At 32.7% G+C, this 20,146-nt stretch overlaps 1 protein-coding gene across 9 annotated transcripts in view; it reads right to left on the bottom strand.

Annotated features, from left to right (window-relative positions):
• The window catches only part of Itpr (Inositol 1,4,5,-trisphosphate receptor), a 131,633-nt gene that overhangs the window by 3,211 nt on the left and 108,276 nt on the right, over positions 1-20,146 (bottom strand). Inside the window, exons 8-25 of one of the 9 annotated variants that reach the window (XM_071892515.1) lie at positions 19,238-19,600; positions 9,281-9,441; positions 8,357-8,968; positions 7,979-8,296; positions 7,765-7,920; positions 7,404-7,702; positions 7,220-7,276; positions 6,759-7,092; positions 4,343-4,508; positions 4,088-4,279; positions 3,891-3,926; positions 3,626-3,731; positions 3,195-3,574; positions 2,524-2,696; positions 1,927-2,464; positions 1,435-1,515; positions 684-1,138; positions 30-631 (exon numbers count right to left, since the gene is read on the bottom strand). In XM_071892515.1, coding sequence (XP_071748616.1) covers positions 30-631; positions 684-1,138; positions 1,435-1,515; positions 1,927-2,464; positions 2,524-2,696; positions 3,195-3,574; positions 3,626-3,731; positions 3,891-3,926; positions 4,088-4,279; positions 4,343-4,508; positions 6,759-7,092; positions 7,220-7,276; positions 7,404-7,702; positions 7,765-7,920; positions 7,979-8,296; positions 8,357-8,968; positions 9,281-9,441; positions 19,238-19,600 — 5,029 coding nt within the window. Of the gene's footprint in view, positions 1-29; positions 632-683; positions 1,139-1,434; positions 1,516-1,926; positions 2,465-2,523; positions 2,697-3,194; positions 3,732-3,890; positions 3,927-4,087; positions 4,280-4,342; positions 4,509-6,758; positions 7,093-7,219; positions 7,277-7,403; positions 7,703-7,764; positions 7,921-7,978; positions 8,297-8,356; positions 8,969-9,280; positions 9,442-10,381; positions 10,549-19,237; positions 19,601-20,146 lie in introns of those variants that run through there. The other 8 variants (XM_071892514.1, XM_040724324.2, XM_071892516.1 and 5 more) reach the window with 8 other exon arrangements.

Here is a 20,146-nt window from a genome sequence, read left to right as displayed (position 1 = left end):
AAATCACATAGTTAAAAGTTAAAACTTACTTCGCTTTCGCACCACTTTTTCAATATCCACTTTATTTGGGTCTTTCTCTTCTTGAGTTCTCGCTGGAATATCTGAAGTATTCACTACAACAGTAGACTTTATTTCTGTTTGAGCCTCGTTCATTTTTACATGGAAAACTTTAAAGAAACTTTGACTCACTTCACCAGAACTAAGCTGTTCATACAGAGATTTTTGAATGTCCATGTTTCCACCTTCCAGGAGAGCACTCCCTAATTCTACAACTTCGGCAAATATTTTAGTATTATTTGATGACTTAATGACTAGATCTACAATGAGCTTTGATGCTCCTTGATAGTCCAAATGACACTGGATAGCATGGAGCGTGAGTTGTGCTCGTTTTAAAAATTTTGCACCAGGACCATGAGAAACGGGTATTGAAGTATTACTTGTGGCACTCATTTGCATGGGAGGAAGTGGAAATTTTTCAAAATAACGAACTAAAAGAGAAATGCGAAGGGAATCCCCCTTTTCACCATATTCCGGATCAACAGCCATCATTTCTCTTAAGGTTTGCAATATTTTAGCACAGAGACTGTCATGTTTTTCTTCTAAGAGTCTCGCTGTATGAGTAATTAACCTCCTGAAAATTATACAAAACAATAATAATATTGGAATTAAGACGAATTTCTTACGATATGAAGCCCCCACTCTCACATTTCCGCCTGGCCTCTGTCCCAACTGGAAATAGTAATTCTGGTCTATATAAGATATCAACCAATACTGATAATTCAGCTTGTACAAGTGGCTTCAAATGATCCTCGAGAACGGAAACAATGTCTTGAAGACCCTCAATAATTGTTCTATCCATTTTCATATGAAGTGTAGCAGAGGAAATTTCCCTTTTAGGTCCACGAGCAACTTGCATCCATTTACTTGTTGTTTGTCGTGAAATCATGGCTGCTTTATTAAACATTGCAGTTACTTGGATATCTAAATCTGAAGGGATGGCAATGCCACGAGACTTAGCAACTTCGGACAAGGTTCGAATGCAATTTTCTACATTTACTCTTTGATCAACAGTAAGCCATGAACATTGAGACACACGAAACGCTGCTCCTAATAGTTGGACAAAAATGGGTTGGCGAGTCTAAGAGGGAAAAATATTAAAAGAAAATTACAATAAGTGACCGATATAAATAAAAAATACATTCATTAAACATTATTATTATTATTTTTTTTTTTTTGTTAGCAGAATTAAAAGCATTCAACCAATTTTTTAGACCCGAAGAGAACCTATATTTATATCCAGATAAGCATGTAAAATTAAGAGCAACTAATGTATACGGATTCTTTTTCCTTCCCCAAAACCAGTATGTGTATGTATGTAGGTAATTTAAACATTAGATATCGCTATTGATAGGAAAAAGAGGATTGAAGACTTACTGCGTAGTGATCTGTATCCTTTTTGGGTGATGTGAAGAAGGGTTTGTCAGACCAATACTCTTTTGCTTCCATTAAATGAGTCTAAATATGATATATGATGGATATATATTGGGGGAAAAAGCAAGAAAAAAATAAGGTTTAAGAAAACTAAGCCAAAAAATAATGATATGATATATTCAGACTAATATTTTTTAGGCAAGTTTGTTTAGGCACAAGTAAAAGAGAATCAATCTTTAGTAAATATGAATATACTACATTTAAAGATCATGACGCCGACATTACGTTGATTAGTGTTTCAGTATGTTCTATAGAAATATATTAATGAAAAATACAGAATAAAATCTTGAAAATTAGTTATACGTAAATTGTAAATACAAAGTATTAGGTTAAAATGACGAAAAGGAGCGATGTTAATAATGATAGAGTAACATATAGAAAACTTGGACTCAAATGATAAGTAAAAACATAAAAAGTAAGAGGACAACATTCTACCTGAACAGTGGTACTTTGATCAGAGAATGGGCTTTTGAAGAATGTAGTAATTATGTCCATAAGTGTATTTGTTACATAGTGCTCAAGTGCAGTGTCAGCATGCTTTCGATCATGTGTGGAGTTGGAAACAACCCCCATGTCCAATAGAAAGGATTTTTCAAACAATTGCCACATATGATTCGACGTATAAATTTCCTTCATTTCGACTTCTGTATCAATGTAACAATGCGTTAAAAAGTCCACATAAGCGTCTTTCACCTCCGGAATGGTGTCTCTATGACAAACCATAGTGACAATGTCATCCAGGGGTAGCAGAGAGTGACATTTGATCTCTGTAAATACATTTTTACCCATAGTACAACAAGCAAGCAAACGAACAAGTTCAATATGATAACGAAGAGGAGAAGAGTCATCCATACGATTCCGCTCTAATCGCATCATATCTACAAAATGGTTGAATGATGCTTTATCATTGTAGAACACAAGTACGTCTTCACCAGCATTGACCATTTCTTGCATGACCATGTCTTGACAACGCCTAAAATATCAACATTATTATGCATATATTAAAATATCCTGGAATCATTAGATTATAACCGTATGAATTGATTCTCTGTGCGCACAATGGTTTGAAGAAAACGGAGATATTGAACATGCCTACCATGAGATTCAATGCAGTGAACAAAATGCTGAACAACTTTTTCGTTAACATCATGACAAAGAACAGCATTATCCTGAAATATTGCACACATGGTTCGGGCTTCCAATAGCTAATATAAAAATACTTGATTAGAAATCATGTAGCATGCTTGACACGTCGTTTAAAAGAGATTACAACTATATTTATTAATCAAAATATCAATTAGAAACATCTAAAAATAAAATAAATTTTAAACAATTTTGAGTAAATTTAAACAAAAAAATATGGTTAGTTTGAGGGTTTTATGGAAAGAAAACACTTTAAAAAACCATGCAAATATATTTAAGGAAAAATAACATTCGATGATTTAAATCAATATATGTATAAATATTTCACATACAAAAATAGCTTGAAATTTTACGTGAATTAGAAAATCATCAGTTTCCTGATCAAGGAAGGCACACGAAGATCCCTGATAGTAGTTGAAAAATATTTAGATGATTTAAAAAAATCAATGAAATATAATATAATTATTATTTTTACATAAAAAAAAGGTTTAAATAAATTTGATGAAAAGGAATATAAACTGCAGTAACTCGAAGAAAGATAATGATTTGAATATACTTACATCGGGAGTTAAAAATAGTTCCAAATGCTTATGAAGAAGAGTTTGATTTTGTTGATTGCCTAAGCAAAAGTTTTGAAGGAACTCGTGAGCCAACTTCATTAGTTCATTCATCATGGTGTCTTCTTTTTTCTCATAAGAAATTTGTAGTAGATCAAGTACAACAGAATGAACTCCCATGTTCCTTAATAATCGTTGTTCATGCTTTCTTGGTTTGATGCTAATATATTGGAAACCAGTTTGAATGCAGAGTCTATTCATTCGAATAAGAATTTCTTGAATCGTTTTATAGTTGTTAGATTGAGTGAGATCAATGGAGGGACCAATTCCGATGGGAAGACTTAGTTTTTGTTTGTTTTCTGTGGAATTGGAGGATTTGACCCCTGAGATATGAATATGATTATTATTGTCATTCACTCCTAATATTCCTCCACCTCCGTTTTCCCCACCTCCAACCTCGCCATCTCCATTTGATGGATCGTTCAACGATGCTATGGCTTGCGAGGAAGATCCTATGCTATTTTCTTGTCTCAAGGATATCTATAAAAAAAAGAAATAAGGATAAATAACAGTATTAAGAAAAGACATGCATTTTACGCATCACACAATAATTACAATCTACATTAAATTTACAAGTTACAAAATATGTCTAGAAATGTATAAAATTCAACAACTACAACTCTAAACTAATTAATTTACCCAGTTAAGAGAATCATATTCATCCGTTTCAGAAGACTGGTTAAAAAGTATAAAAAATAAATAAAGTCGATTAGCCAAACATTATCCTTGAAACGTAATTCATTAATTAATTAAGAATCTCTTGTTATTGATTATTGTAATTTTTATATTTGTTCTAATTCTAATTATAACTTAAAAAAGAAATGAAAAGTTCTTACATGGTCATGAGTTTCATCATCATCTATGTTATTGATGCTATCCTTGGCTGTTGAGGTTGGAGGCTGAGAATCGGGACTTTTAATCTTAAAAACCCACAATTCTGACTTTTCCACAAGGAGCCTTAATCCATCTAAATCATCCTTTATCTGTTTATATGACTTGACATCACTGTCACTTACTAAGAGTTGAACCTATATATTATATTATACATAGTAGATGACAAGTAATTTTTTGAATTATGAAATTAAAAAAACCTGCTTAAATGCCTGCAAAACCTCTTGTCGCTGAGAAAAATGCCGAAATAATAACTTCAGAGCTCCAGAGACAAGGGGAGGATAATCGTGCATACCCAAATGTAGAAGAACTCTCAAGAATGTTTTACCTCCCGTTCCATCAAGATCCAGGACTGCACATTCCTCACTAAAAAATAAATGAAGCTCAGAAAAAACTCATAAAGAGTTGACTGTACGGTTCACAGCTAAGACTAATAAAAATATAATATTTTTATTGAAAAATAAAATAAAATGTAGAATATTAGTATCTAAAATCCTTGTTAGAAAAGCAATAAGAAGAAAAATAGGAAATACGGGTACCCTCTTCTCTAGATGAGAGATAAAATTATACTCAACAAGCTCAGAAAAAGGTAAAATTAGTGGAATTTGATAGGTATTAATTTATTTGTAAGCATTTAATCAGAGACAAAATTGAAGAGTCTAGAAGGAATCTCTCTTCTAAAAAGGCACCATAAAAGAAGATTATATTAACAAGGAAAAAATAAGTGGGTACCATTGCGACACTTATCCTACTTTAAAAGGCAATACAAACAAGAAAATGTGTATCTGATGTGAAATTATTTCAAGAAAAAAAAAAACTAATATTAAAACATTCCTTTTTATTTAATGAGAAGGAATACAACAGCCATGCAATTTTTTTAAACATGAATGTAAGTCAAAATGGGATATCATTGGTATTTAATATAATATCAATTTATTTTCAAAAAGTTACTATGTATATTACTTGGTTTGAGGTCGATTTTTTCCCTGTTTGGTCATCAGTTATTTTTTCAAGACCGATATAGAATTGAAATTTAAATTATACAGCGAAATTTCATTTTATAAAAAAAAACAAAAAGTAATTTATTTTTGTGAGACCGATCAAAACAGATTTTGTGCAACGGCCGAATATATATAATATTTATATTTAGAACCAGATCGATATACCAACAGGGGGGTTATTATAGAAACTTGGAAAATAATCGGTAATCGGCAAAAGCTTGCCGATTAATAAAGATATTGTTTTATTTAAAAAAAAAAGAATTTTGTATTTATTATATTTGTTATTATCCTTTGAAATCCAGACGGTCCTGGAAACGCCATTTTTGAAAGTTCATTTCCTTTGGCAACTTTAATCAATTAATTTTTTATTATATTGTAACATCCATTTATTTAATTTAAGACATATGACATCCATTTTAAACGCTATAATTTTCATAGTTTTTGAAGAAAAAAAATATCTTTTGTCATTTTTTTAACTTATGTAACATCCCAAGTTTTGAATTGATAAATTATTACCATTTTTCTATTACACTTCGAATCCACAATTTAAAAACACTCAAGATAAAAGTTCTAAGATAATAATTTCTCAAAATCTCGATAGATTAGCTATTTTGCTATTATGATGAGCTAAAGAATATGTATGTTTATACACTACAGTGATCTAAGTAGTACTTTTGTGTGATTAATTTTACTGGGTTTTCAAGGGTTAATTTGGAAAACAAAAATCGATTGAGCAATCATTATTAGCACAAAGGTTAAAACGATTTCGAAACCAGATTTCTGCATTTACATTACAAACCATAACTTATTAATGCTTAAGAAAATAATTTGCTAAGACATCTTGTCAAACAGTCAGGTTCTTAAATTGCAATTTTGCAGTATTAATTATAATGTTTTGATTAAGCAATCAACAACTGTTTATCAGCTTTAATTATTTAAGTATGTAAGTACTTAGATAGTTCTCACTTCATAATCCCACTTATTTATAGATAAAATAGACATAGTCTTGAATACGTATGGAAGACAATACTATAAACAAACAATGAGGGATACATAATTTGTAAAAAAAAAAATAATAATCCAAATAAGAACAAATATAATAATTAATTATTGATTGATATTATAGGTGTAAGAGAAACAATATGTATAATGTGTAGTGTTGGATCGGTTCTAGCCTAGGAATGATTTCCTAATCAGCCTTTCTTTTTTTTATTAGTCCGACATTTTTTAGCCCTAAGGACTGATTAATCTGTTCTTCAGTCCTAGCTATCTTGACGTAGTTGCTAACTACTATTTAAATAGGACCGGACTGATAGGAGTGCAGTCTCTTTAGACCGATCCAATACCCATAATGTAAAAGTAAAGGTTTGGAAAATGGGAAAATAATGAAGGAATTTATTTTTTATGAGACAAGTCAAATTGTTTTGTAGCATATTTATTAATGGTTTATGGATATTTTTCATTTCTCCTTGAAACAAATAAACTTTGTACTTTCAGACACATAATATTACCCTCTTTTATTCCATATTTTACGCATGCTTTAAAAACAAAGGTAAAAATCAGTTATAATCGAAGTCTTAAGACCTAAAGGATATTTAGAGATAGTAATCCGAACCTGCTTCCAAAAATCCCTTCCGCCTGAGCAGCAATCCCTTCCAAGTCAATCCCTCTCATTCCACAATTGCGTATCCTTTCCTTCCTTTCAGATTCATCGAACTCTCTCTTGAAAATGGAAAGTAAACAACTAATTCGATAGTCTAATCGAACATCCAATATAAATTGAAGAATATCAATTATCTTGAGCTTTGTATCCATGACCAAATTATCTTCTTTTTTTGTCGTAATCATTTTGTTATTGATGGTCCTTTGATTAATAGGTTTCACACCGGTTGTGAATATAGTTAACATAGCCCCCATTTCACTTAGGGACCTTAGAGCTCCTCCTTGTGCTAATAAAATGCAATTATAAATATAATTATTATAAATATTTGGTTGACTTTCACGAATATTACTTCATAAAAAACACTAACATTTACAACAAAAATTAAACTCTGAGCATGCAACATCAACCTCTACCTGTGAATAACCACTCATTATCTTCAAAATTATCCTCAAGATCATCCTCATTTGCAGCTTTAGTTTAAAAATAGTGTATAAGCTAATAGTGTGTACTGAATGTGAAATAATTGATTTTTTTTTTCAATTACAGCAGAATTATCTCAAATTAATTGCTGTGCTAAATAAATACAAAAATACTTACAATCAATGTCACCTGTGGGGAGTTTTCCGTTAGACGCCTCATGATCAGAGACACAATCAAGAATGTTAAGTAACGTCTTTGTTAATCGCAATAATCCACAAAAACTATAGAAACCGAAATAAATGAGATCTCGAGCCAATTTAACAACCTCAAAAGTCAATTTATTTTGCTCTGGATCACTAAAAGTCCAAGAAGAGTCCACTACATTTTTCAAATAGGATTCTACAAAATTGATGGTTGGTTGAAAGCGCTGCCTCACAATCTCTTTGGCTGAATCAGAGGAATGATCATTGTCATAGCTACAAGGAATGCATATAAATTGATGTAGATTGTTCACCTTTTTTAAATGTCAACAACTTACTCATCTATGGAAAGTCGTAATGGAATTTCACTCCACAAACGGGCATATTGAACAGGTTTAACTTGTTCTTGAGGATCACGATCTACGTGCATATGAAGCATAAGGCGACAAAAGGAAGCTCGGAGATAAAATGGAAGTGTATCGTCCTCCATGCATCTAAAAGGAATAAAAGTGATATGTGCATCTTTAAGGACAAACATATTGTGCATCCTACTTGAGAATAAGTGCAATGTCTAGATGATTAGATAGGTTATTGATAGCTAAGTACTGGCGATCTAAACACATATTAGAAAATAGATTCAATTGATGACGATAGTATTCTATTATAGCCAAGTCCTCAGAATTTCCACTTCTTGCACTAACAGCAATTTCAGTGAGTGGTTTCTTTGAATCTCCCCAACTCAAAATCACAATGGGATTACAGACAGAAGAAGAATTGGAGGACAAAGTGGTAGAGGTGGTTATGGTAGATTCTTTGTCTCCATCTAAGAAACCATCATCTTGTTCATCGTCAGTATCCACAGAACTCATACTAGATTAGATATATATCAATAGTTATTAAAAGTTAGCTCACTTATAAAAAACAACTCACCGAGTTTTAATCAAAATACCAGAATTATGAGGGCTCAAAACACTCTTGCAAATGAGCTCTTGAGTGACGGGGATAGCCCCATTATTCGAAATACATAAATCTGACAAATAGTCTAAGAACCTTGAATCCCACGTATTCATATTCTTTTGTACTAATCGTACAAAGGTCTCAATTTCGGCAGCCTTAATATGTTTTTCTAAAAGTTTACGATTGTTATGAAGGAGTGCTGTAATAGTATCCTCAGCAAGGATATCATAGCCTATTTGTTTTTGCATGAAGCCAAAGTGTTTTGCAATATATTCTTGATTTTTGCGATAGTCTTTTTGACTTAGACGAAGAATTCGATAACAGAGTCGAAATATGTATTTATATGGAGCATGTCTAGGATCTGAAAGCTCTTCAATGCGAAGGAGAGGTTCCTCTCCCGTGTCACTCTCCATGAACGGCGCTTGAAGGATTCTAAATAACTGTTTAAGGATGTACTGCTCACGTAACAGCTTTTGACGATCTCTATTACATGATGGCATGACTTCCAACGGGTCAACCCTATGCTGTTCATTCTCTTGATTCGCCAAGAAGTAGATGATATCTTGAAGGAGATTCGTAAGGGATCTATAAAAGGAGTAGTAGGTTACCCACATAATTAATCACGTTTTTCTAAGAATAAAAATAGTTTTAAAAATACATGTCTCCAGGATAAACTAAGTAATTAAGGTGTGAATAAATTAATCGGTTATTAAAAGCCTTATTTTATGTGGCTCATAACAAATTACAAAACATTTTACATTTACAAAAATATCTAATGGATTAATATAAAAATAATGATAATTAAAAAAATGTTCATTTCTTCCTCTTTAAATATATGTATGTTCGTATTTAGAAATGTACATCCTGATGGACAATCTGAATTAATTATTTTTTTACCTTCTCTCGTTCTGGGATATAATCCCTTTTTCCAACTTCCAAGACACATTTTCCAGAACTTTGCAAGCGTCGTTAGCAAAGTCCAAGTCTCGAACCTCACGTGATGTCACAGAAATGATAGCAAAAGCCTCTTTATCTTCCTTCAATGTAGCACAACCAACCTGAAAAGAATGGATAACACTCGTTATAAAACCATTCATTTCTAACAAGTCAAATTGTATGTAGATAATTTAATCAAACGTGAGCATAAATAAAGTCAAGTAATAAAGAATTGCATCCAATAATTAATTAGAAAACACGTAATATAACTGATAAAATACTTGAATTTTAAGTAAACATTATATTTCATACACTTTATATTTGTCGATATTGATACCGATATGAAAAGGAGAAATATAAAGTTTAATATTTCATTAATTCAAAATTGGAGCCTTCAATACTTGATAATAATGGAATTAATAACTTTTTCAAATAAATAGATACAACAAATACATAACAACTAAAAAAGTTTAAAAAATCAAAAGGAAATGTAAAATTCAAGAATGACTTATTATAAAGTATATCTTTTTTTTTAAGAAAGTTAAAATATAGTTTCCAATAACATTTTATTCAAACTAAAAATTACTGTAAAATATGGAAAGGAATATTATTTTTTATACAATAAATTCATTCTAAAAATAAAATAAAACATTTAATTTAAAAAAAAAAGTCCTTTGATAAATGTTTAAAAATAAAAAACTTTTTTTCTTCTATTCTTTAAGAAAATGTTTAAAAAATTTTATCTTGTATTTTATATAAATTTCAAAATATTTGGATTGGAATTTTGGCGTCGCATAGGGCCCCCCATAGGCAAGACTGACTCTGCTGCTCTGATAATTTTCAGGTACATCCTCACTGCTGAAGATCCCCTTTTAGATTCATTACTTAACAGCTTCTTTTTTATATAACACTCCAGAGCGTGTCAAATTTTTATGTTGGTTTAAATTTCAGCTTAATATTTAAGTTTGATATCATAGGAGGATAAGTTACTGAAGAAGTGTATTTAACAAATTACTACATAGGTAATCGATATATTATTCGTCGTTATATAAAAAAATGTACATCATTATATCCTGGTACATAGGTAGATAGTATTGTGTTGATCCTATTTTAGGAGTGAAGAAGACTGCAGTTCCCTCCAGTTTAGTCGTCCTAAACCTTATCCTAAAAACTTCTAAAGTTTGATCTTCGATGACGTTACTCAACTTTATCTATTCTTTTTTTTAATCAGTTCTAGTAAAGACAATCCTAAGGACTGGTTCTAAGTCTGGACTGAATAAATAAGGCCAACACAACCTATAGGTATATACGAGAATAATAATAATCGATTTTGAAGTAATAGGTTCGTATTGCAAGTATTTACAATATGCCTCAAAATTATGTAATTATAAACACACAACCTGGAGTAAGGAAAATACTCAAGTCTGTATGTAGGTTCAAACTATTATTATCTGTCTTCCCTTCCTTGCTTTAGCCATGAATTGAAATAATAGACAAGTGTACCTTTCTCACGTCCTTTTTTTTACACTGATCGAAAATAACAATAAACAACGAGTAGATTCTAATCACATTTCCCTGTGATGTCCTCATCATTAACAATTCCGTCAAGTTTTCTAGACCTCTTTCTCTTTGGTCTTACAGTGGGTTGATTCCGGCTTACTTCTTTACTTAGATACATTTTTTCATTCTTCCTTCGTCTTATGTCCTTAATATTACGAGGAACTCCGTCAATGTCGACACTAAACCTCGTATTAACTGATGTGAGAGTGCCCTCCTTCCATTTTTCCGTGCATCTCGCTTTAGGTGGTTTTACCCACACTTTATCACCACAACGAAAATCAAAATCATACGACGCTTCGTCCTCTTTTTTCCTCCGTTAATTCCATGAGGGGGTTTCACCAAACATTTTTAAATGTCTTTTACGACGGAATTACCCCATTTTCACTTCTCAGACATATGTTGTACCAGTTAAAATATTGATTAATTGAGTTTTTTGTACGAGCAGAAGAGACTTTAATTGTACAGTGGTTTCTTTTGACTATTCTATTTCCTGATGGTATATACACGCATCTGAACTTAAGTCTTGTGTTCCAAGTGTCGAGAGTTGATGTAAGCTTTTTTGATCTAAATGTCCTACCATTATAACAAAGGATTTTTCTTGGTGGTCCCATTTGATTGAATTTTTCGATGATTGTCTGACACACCTCATCTTCCGTCTCACTGTTAAGAGCTCTCCATAATGTAAACCTACGATTACCACCGTCTACTACAGTAAGAAACTTGTCCATACCAACATGGGTGACGTCAATAAACAATCTATGCCAATCTAAATCAACTGACTATGAGCCTCCGCCACACCTTCTTGATGTTGGGTCGTTAGAATTATTTGTCGCATTCTTTTACTATCTCTAATCCAACTTATTTCGCATTTACTCAAGTGATTGTTTCGGGAAATGGAGTGTGTAACGCAATTCTTTCTCCATCCTTTACGATTAACACACAAACTAAAATTTAACTAGCGTCACACCCAAATTCGTTCCTTTCAGTCCCTCTCACGCTCCATGCGCCTGGTCTGACTTTTTAATTCTATCTACGATACCACGAAACATTCCTACAGTAGGACCGTCACTCTATGAGCCTTCACCATATGATCTCTACAAAAAACTCACGGGTATTCTGAGCCAACCTACCACAGGGAAGTGGCCTACCCCCTTCCTGTAGAATGAGAACACCTGCCTCCTGGTTATATTCTCGCTCACATCTGTAGTCACCTCCTTAGGTCTACTCCATCTCAATCTACTATATTGATCCTTATATACCTCAAATCCTAGTACACACGTCTCATCAATTTTTTGCAGAGGTTTTGTCTTGACCCATACTACTTGAGAATATTTCTCACTTTATCTGCTTCAATCTTGTCCAAGTTGATGATTATGCCGTCGAAGTAGTGACCGGTTGCTTCTGCCACTCCCTTATCCCTTGACAAGACTTATGCCAGAAACATATTTCATAGTTAGTGTGCCACAATTCAAACATAATCCAATACGAGACATTTTATACCATTCTCCCTTGTAATTCACTTTCATTACATTTGATCATTCCTTGTCAACCTTAATTTGCACATAAGTATCGAGCAAATCCGGAAGAGCACTATTATTTCAGAACTGCCTCCACTCCCGTAGTTTTTCGTCACATACATCTGCGCCTGCACCTCTGCATTCCATATAGTCGTCCAACTCCCTGAAGGCCAAAACAGGTCTCAACTTCTCTTTTTTTTTTTTTTTTTCTAAGGGCATAAGGGGAAACATACCAGCCGTCTATCCTAGTACTAACTTCTAGCCAGCCGTTTTGGATCCATTAATTTATCTCTTGGTCGAATGTTCCCTTAATTCTATGAGGGATTGCATACTGCCCGGCAACATTGTTGAGTCTCGGTTACTTCTTCCACTTCTACTTCACAGTTCCTCTCCATCCTCAAATTTGATTATCTAGTTTTCCCCACGAGCACTATCCGACCTCTCTTTGCTCTTCACTGACGCACACGCTCCGACCACTACTCCTACCTAGTCCATAATAACATTTTACTTTCCCAGAGTATCGTTGCCAATAATCACCTCCACACCTTTAACCAACTTTTCGCTTATAAGACACTTCACTACATGTAACTGGCCTCTAACCTCAATTGGTACAATTGCTTTCTCACTGTAGTTCACAATTGATCCATCTGTCACCATAACCTTTCTCTTCGATGTGTGATACACTCTCCATCCCAAGCACTCGCTCTGATAATTGTCTGGGAACAGCCGGTGTCGATTAATCCCCAAACGTATTTTTCTTTTATTTTTATGATGGTGTTTGGAGTTGTATCCCCTGTCTGTCTCCTTGGGATACTACTAGCCCCGAAAGAACCCCCATGGCGTTTCCCTGATTCCTTCTTTAAAAAAATCCAGGTGCCCTACCTCCCCAAAGGAATAACATCTCCTGCACTCCCGTTTAAGATTAGGTCTACCATATCTATAGCAGAGCCCATTTCTGCATTTGAGCAGCTAACTCTATCTTTGGTGACGATTAATCTACAGTCGAGGCTTTCATTTCCCTCGTCAGAGCCTTTACAATAGTTACAATGTAACTCTAAATCATGGCACCTACTCCCGGTGTTGCTCTCATACGCGAACTGACATCTTCGGGGTTTGCTGATATAAATACGAGATGAATTAGGCCTGATGAATCCGAGACTCCCATCAAACTAATGAGGATTTTGATTTCGGCCAAAAAAACGTCAACAGACTCTATCGGTCTCCATTTTTTAGTCTTGAGGGTCTCGTAAGCCGTAAACAGACTAATCGAGAATGGCTTCCTCAACGCATGTATGATCTTCCCCTCTTGTTTCTTCTCCTCCTCCGTCAACTGGTCTTACACATCCAGGAACAGAGGCATTACTCTCGTCATTTCATCCAGCACTAGCAATCCCTTAGCTAGTTGCACCTGACGAGTTCAGACCCTTATATCGCTTGTACCGTCGAATCTCGGCAAGACGTCTACAATATTTATATTTTTCATGGCTGTGATAGCTTCTCTTCCCTTCCCTGCTTTAGCCATGATTTGAAATGATAGACAAGTGTTACTTCCTCACACCCTTTATTTACACTGATCTAAAATAACAATACACAACGAGTACATTCTAATCACAATATCCACGAATAACTTTTGAATTGTACTTGGATTTTTTCTATACAGGTTTGGACCAAAATTAAAATCGTTGATGGAAATATCATTTTTTCCTTTTGGGACCAGATTACGACCAATTTTCTTACGGTTTTAGTTAAAATAATCACACTAAACCCTAATACTGGTACTTACAATACCTATATCGCTTCCCTATTAATAAAAGTATCACAAAATCAATGTCCTATTATTGTAGGTTGGTACTTCTCCCCTCTCTGTAGCAGCATCATATAAAGAAGTGATTAATTTAAATAATTGAGTTTTTTTATAAAATGAAGAAATTACCCCCAACAACTATTTAGAGTGTATAACATCATATTATTATTAAACATTGTATATACACACACATATTTATTTTATACCTCCCAATCTCATGATCCTCATTAAAATAATAGCAATAAAAAATTACAATTTAAAAATGAAATCAGGGAATAAATTCCAATATTAAAAGGAGAATAAAGCCATTTAAGACATGGGTAAGAATGAAAAAAATAAGCACAAAAGAATCCCTTTAACTACTAGCTTCACTGCTTCTCCGTCTTCTTCTCTTAATAAATGAAAACAAAATAATCACATATTACCTCTATTTACAGGGTGCGCAATCAAAAATGGGGGTTGCAAGATCTGGGTTTACTCTCTTATTTTAGGCGATATGAGATTGAGTTATGAAAATGAAATAAATATTTGTTCATACAGGTTTTGTTTTTGTTAGAAAAAATTAATTCAAGAATGGGACCACAAGGATATATACAAATAAATGATAATCCTCTTTTTAACTCCCAAATGCCTTTCAATAAAGCTGCAGAGGTCGTCCAAGTTGGAATTTCTGACACTTTCATCCCCTTTCTTTTAACGGATCCCCTTATAACAGGTGTGTATTGGTTGGACTATTTTTCTGTGGCGTCCTTGCAATTAAGGTCAATGCTACTCCCCCACCTCGACCTTAACTTGCTTGAGCTGCTATCACGAGGAAGTGGAACAATCGTTTTAATATTTAATATTTTCAATATTGCATTTCTTAACCCAGCATTTTCCCCCCTTCACCCTATACAGCTTAAAAAGTAAAGGACGTGCAACAGGCAGACACCATGTCTTAAAAACAAACAAAAATAAAATGTATATTTATATGCAATAAAATAAAAATAAAATTATACAACTTTTCTTGGGAGAAAGTCTTTCATGGTGTAATAAAAAAATAAAAATAGGAGAAAATAAACAAGATATAACGCCGTGTACCCCAGAAATATTTGAATGTAACATATAACTTTTACAATCTCATTTCCCCGGGTTATTTTATGATGTGTTTTTATGTAGATTTTGAATCAAATCTGATTTGAGCAAAATACGTCACACATAAAATGATTTCAAATGTATTTTATTAATTTATATATCTATGTACAAGTACATAGATATCGTTTTTGGATCTATAAAATAAATTATTATTGTTTTAATACAAACATATGAATAACATACATACAAAATAATATCCAAATCCTTAGAAATCCTTAGGAATCCGAATAAGATACAACACAGTCAAACGATGGAATTAATCTCAACGATGAGCTATCTTTTTACGATATAATTCGTTCAAATTTTGTTAGATATTATATTTACATTTTAATCATCTCTCTACCATCTATTTATAAGAGATCCGTGACCCAATTTTGGGTCACTACCCAGCTATTGAGAAACATTTCTAATATAAAACACTACGCACTAAACCATTACATTTTTATTTTATTAATATAAATACCTTTAATTACCTTTAAAGTGGTTTATGCGTGATTTTTATTTATTTATTATTAATCAGTAGAGGTGATTTCTGTTATTCTAGGTAAAAGTTCATCCAATGATACTACAGGTTAATCAATTTTAGAACAAAAAGTTAATGCTCCAATGTAAATATTAAATTTACATATATTTATTAATGATTCAATAGAAATTGAATGTTTGTCAAGGAATTTTTTTCTTTCTCCTTGTTCCAAAAATATTCTCAATGGTTGTAGTTCCTTGCTTTGTCATCATCTCCAGATGTTTTTTTCACATGAATGAGCTATCAACCTCGAAGAAAAAATCAAACGAAATTTGCTAGTTGTGGGTTGTCTACAGATTCAACGATACAAATGGATAAGTTTTTAGATTTTTCAGTTTTCCAATCAGAGTCAATTTGATGCCCTCCCCAAGTTTTTTGAGTCCACTCTGTATTTATTTATATAGTTCGACAAGGGGAATCTTTTTCAATTGGTCTGGTATCTTGTCATCTATAAACAAACATTGTCCCGTTACTATTGAGATGCATCTTATTCTTGTTGATAATTCACAACATGCGGAGAGAAGCTTTCTCTTAATCAGTCATTGATGTTGTCATCAGTCCTGCTACACGATGCAAAGCAGACGGAAGATAATCAAATTATTCCTACTCTCACTTCTAAAAGGAAATGTTCCACTCCAGTTAGTATGCACAATACTATGGTGACGTTTCAAATGATCCTTTTTCGCCACTACTACAGTCTTATTGCAAATCACTCAAACAGGGTTCGTTTGCTTCTTCCTCCCCTAAGAGATAACTCTAATTTTCATTCTCCCTGAAACTCTCGACTTTCAGCATCAACTTTCTGTTGCTTTGGTCTTTTAGCTATGATGTTTGGTTTTTTTTTAAATTTTCAAATAACAGGGGGTATGCATTAGGGCTGTTAAAAAGGTTCAAACAAAGAAAGTATCAAAACGGATTAAAAAACAATTATTCTCATTAAATTAAATGAGGTATTAACGTAGCATTTGATTCATGCTTTCTCGATATCATTGGTAGTACCTCTCCATTTTCTCATTAAACACAAACTTCAATCAAATAATGCATGTTTTTGTCATATTTTTACCTTTTTTAAATTAAAGGTAAAACACTCTTCAGATTACCAACTTAAAAAAAATATTACATGCATAAGTTATATTTTATACAGCTCAAAATTTGAATGTTCTTATTAATTATTCATCCCTATTTTTAAAAATTCTAACGTATCAGCGATCAAGGAGCACAATCGTCACCAGATACGTCGTTTCTCAATATTATCTAAGATTTTATAACATTCTTTTAGGCGGGATTTCTCCATTCACAGTAATTTGAACAATATGATCATCCCTACCAATAAAACTAGTCATGCAATTGATTTTTTCAATTATTTTGTAAAAAGTAAATATATATATATAGACATTGGATGTAAGTACAGGGTTGATCTTATCTAGAGAACACATGTTATTATTTTCTATTCCGGAATGACATTGGTTCAAAATCACGGTGGAGGACAACAATACATCTTATCTTTGAACAGAGCAAGCTGAGACGCTTGGGAAGAGCCAAGAAGATTTTCTCAAGGCCAACAAAAATTTTACACTTCTCTGATGAAAAAAAAAATCATCGTTGATGCGACTGTGAATAAGCAAACCGTCTCTACATCACAACCGAACATCCAGACAATGTCTCGGCTTCAGTGAGATTGCCGTCAGAACAAAAAATCAAACCAGAACCATAGTTTTAGGCGTTGTGGAGTCTGTCCTCCCATTTTTGTTATAAAAAAAAGGAGCAGGTCAATGCAAACACTTATATTCAACTTCTGGATAAGAAAAAGCTACCTTGGGTCTGAAAAAAAGTTCGGGGACAACTTTGTTTTCACTCAATCCATATCATCACGACGCTAAGACCCATGCCTTCCTTAGAGACAACTTTCCGGACTTTTGGGACCTCAGTATGTGGACACCCTCCTCTCTCTCAAGGAGAGGGTGTGTGCTACTCCACACAAGAGTGTCCAGTCTCCAGAGGCTTCTATCAAGAAGGAGTGGGCCAAGCTCGAGTCTGACTACATAGTCCAGGACTGCAACGGATTTAGGCATCGTATTGCGGCAATTATAAGAACTGAGGGTATTGCAAAAAGCTGTGCCAAGTACTACTTTAAGATAATTGTGTTAAACAAAAAGTCCTCACAAACCCTCTCGTTTAAATTTTACTCCTGAAAAAAGTAAATATGTACAGCTAGATAAGATCAACACTGTATTTAATAAGCGTCCAATCTACATAATAAATGCCAAGGATCTTTTTTATTTAATTTATCCGTACTATGCCTAATAATTTTATACATTCAATGACGCTAATATAAAAATTCAGAAGCATTATCATACATCATTTTGACAAATCGATTGATAGACAAATTATATCAAGATTAATACCTCTTTATTGCCATTAGAGTATTTATTATTAATTCAATTGAACCAAAATATGAGAAGTAATCCATCAACATAATTATTCATTTGATTCTTTTATGAAAGGAGTTATTGGAACAGAACTTAATTTCGTAATCCAACTGTTTCTTTATAATAATACAAGCAAAAAAAAAAAATATACAATGTCAAAAGTTATGATTTTGTGCACGTTGTAACTTTTATAAACTGATTGTGCAGCCAAGAAATAAGAATAAACATTAAAAAAATATTTTTTAAATTATATTTATAAAAATTCCACGAAAATATATTATATAAGAGTGGAAAATATAATGATCAAAGGAGTATATTCTCCCAAAAAGTTAAGAACCAGTCCTTGAGATCAGTGGTTCACAGCCAGGGCTCTGTGAAAGATTATAATAATAATAAATAATACATTCAGCATCATTTAGCATCATTCAGCCAGATATTAAAAAAATGATATATGGCTCCACAATGATAAAAAGGTTGAGAATCACTTCATTTAATGGTCGATATATTTAATCTTATTTATATGTACAGCGAGAAATGAATTAGTATTTGACCTTACATTTGAGCTATAAGGTAGTTTTTATATATTATTTCAATTTAACAAATTAATTCAATCTCTAATGATACTTGATAGTCCAATAAATTAATTAAGGTTAAATTACTATAAATATGCTAAAAGGGATATTTTAATGTTTGTAAAAAGGGGATTTTTCTTTTTTTTTTGCCTGACCTTAGGAAACATTCAATTCGAAAATATAAAAAATGATAATTAACTTTGAAAAAAAATGTGGGGCTCGACTAATTATTTTGACCTGTTACTTAATAACTGTAATTTAGAATGCAATTTGAGTAAAATATTTATATATGCGTATCTTTGTAGTGTTTTGCTCATTGTTTCATTTATTAAATCTATATTTTCAATTAATTTAGTATTAAATACATCTTCTCTCTTACCTTGGACATAACTCCAGGTTTCTCTTCATCCTTATCGATAGGAATGGAGGTAGAATGAACCCAAGTGGAAGTACAGAGATGTCGAAGACGTACGTATGAATTTTGAGGAACAAGGGAATCTGCACGATTCGTGAGTGTTGTTGGATCCAATTCAAAGAGGGAAGCTAAATCATTTCCATGTGGAACAGAGACAAGATGGTAAACAGAGTTGGAATTGGGATCTTTTAGCTTTTCACGCATAATGTCGTAGGTTTTATCATCGTCAATCTCTGCTGCAAGATATTGTCCCGTGGCTAGATGTTTAAAACGAAACAGGGAGTTCCATTGACCTGCTCCTCCTCGGCATGGGTCATGTTGAACGACCTGGAAAGAAAAGGTAAAGTAGTGAAATTTGAAATGTAGGTAAGGAGATTAATATAACATATTAATACATTAGGGTAATAACTTCTTGACTTTTTTTAGAAAATTAATTTCCTGTAATACTAGTGGATGAACTTTAATTTGATTGAAGAAGAAACAAAAGTCACGCATAAACCACTTTAAAGGTAATTGACTTAAATGAAATAAAAGTGAAATATTTTATCGCAAAGTTTATTTCTACATATATTTAATGCATACATCTAAATTATCTACCGATGTAGAATATTTTTAATATGGTCAGGAGAGTTCTAAAGTAAAAAATATATTCATCCCTAGGTGGGTCCGTTACTCAAAAGTGGGTTACAGATCTCTTATTGGTAGGTCGTAGAGCCGCTGATTAAAATGTAAATATTCTAACAAAATTTGTACAAGTTATATCCTAATAAGATAACTCATCACTGAAATTCATTCCATCCACTCACTTTGTTACAACTAATTCGGGTTCTTGAAGGGTCTAATAATTAGGATATTATTTTTGTATTTATGTGA

The sequence above is a fragment of the Lepeophtheirus salmonis genome, chromosome 13 (genome assembly GCF_016086655.4).
Source record: "Lepeophtheirus salmonis chromosome 13, UVic_Lsal_1.4, whole genome shotgun sequence".
Lineage (NCBI taxonomy): Eukaryota > Metazoa > Arthropoda > Copepoda > Siphonostomatoida > Caligidae > Lepeophtheirus > Lepeophtheirus salmonis.
Note: the sequence above shows the minus strand (reverse complement) of the source record. Positions and strands in the feature narration are given on the sequence as shown.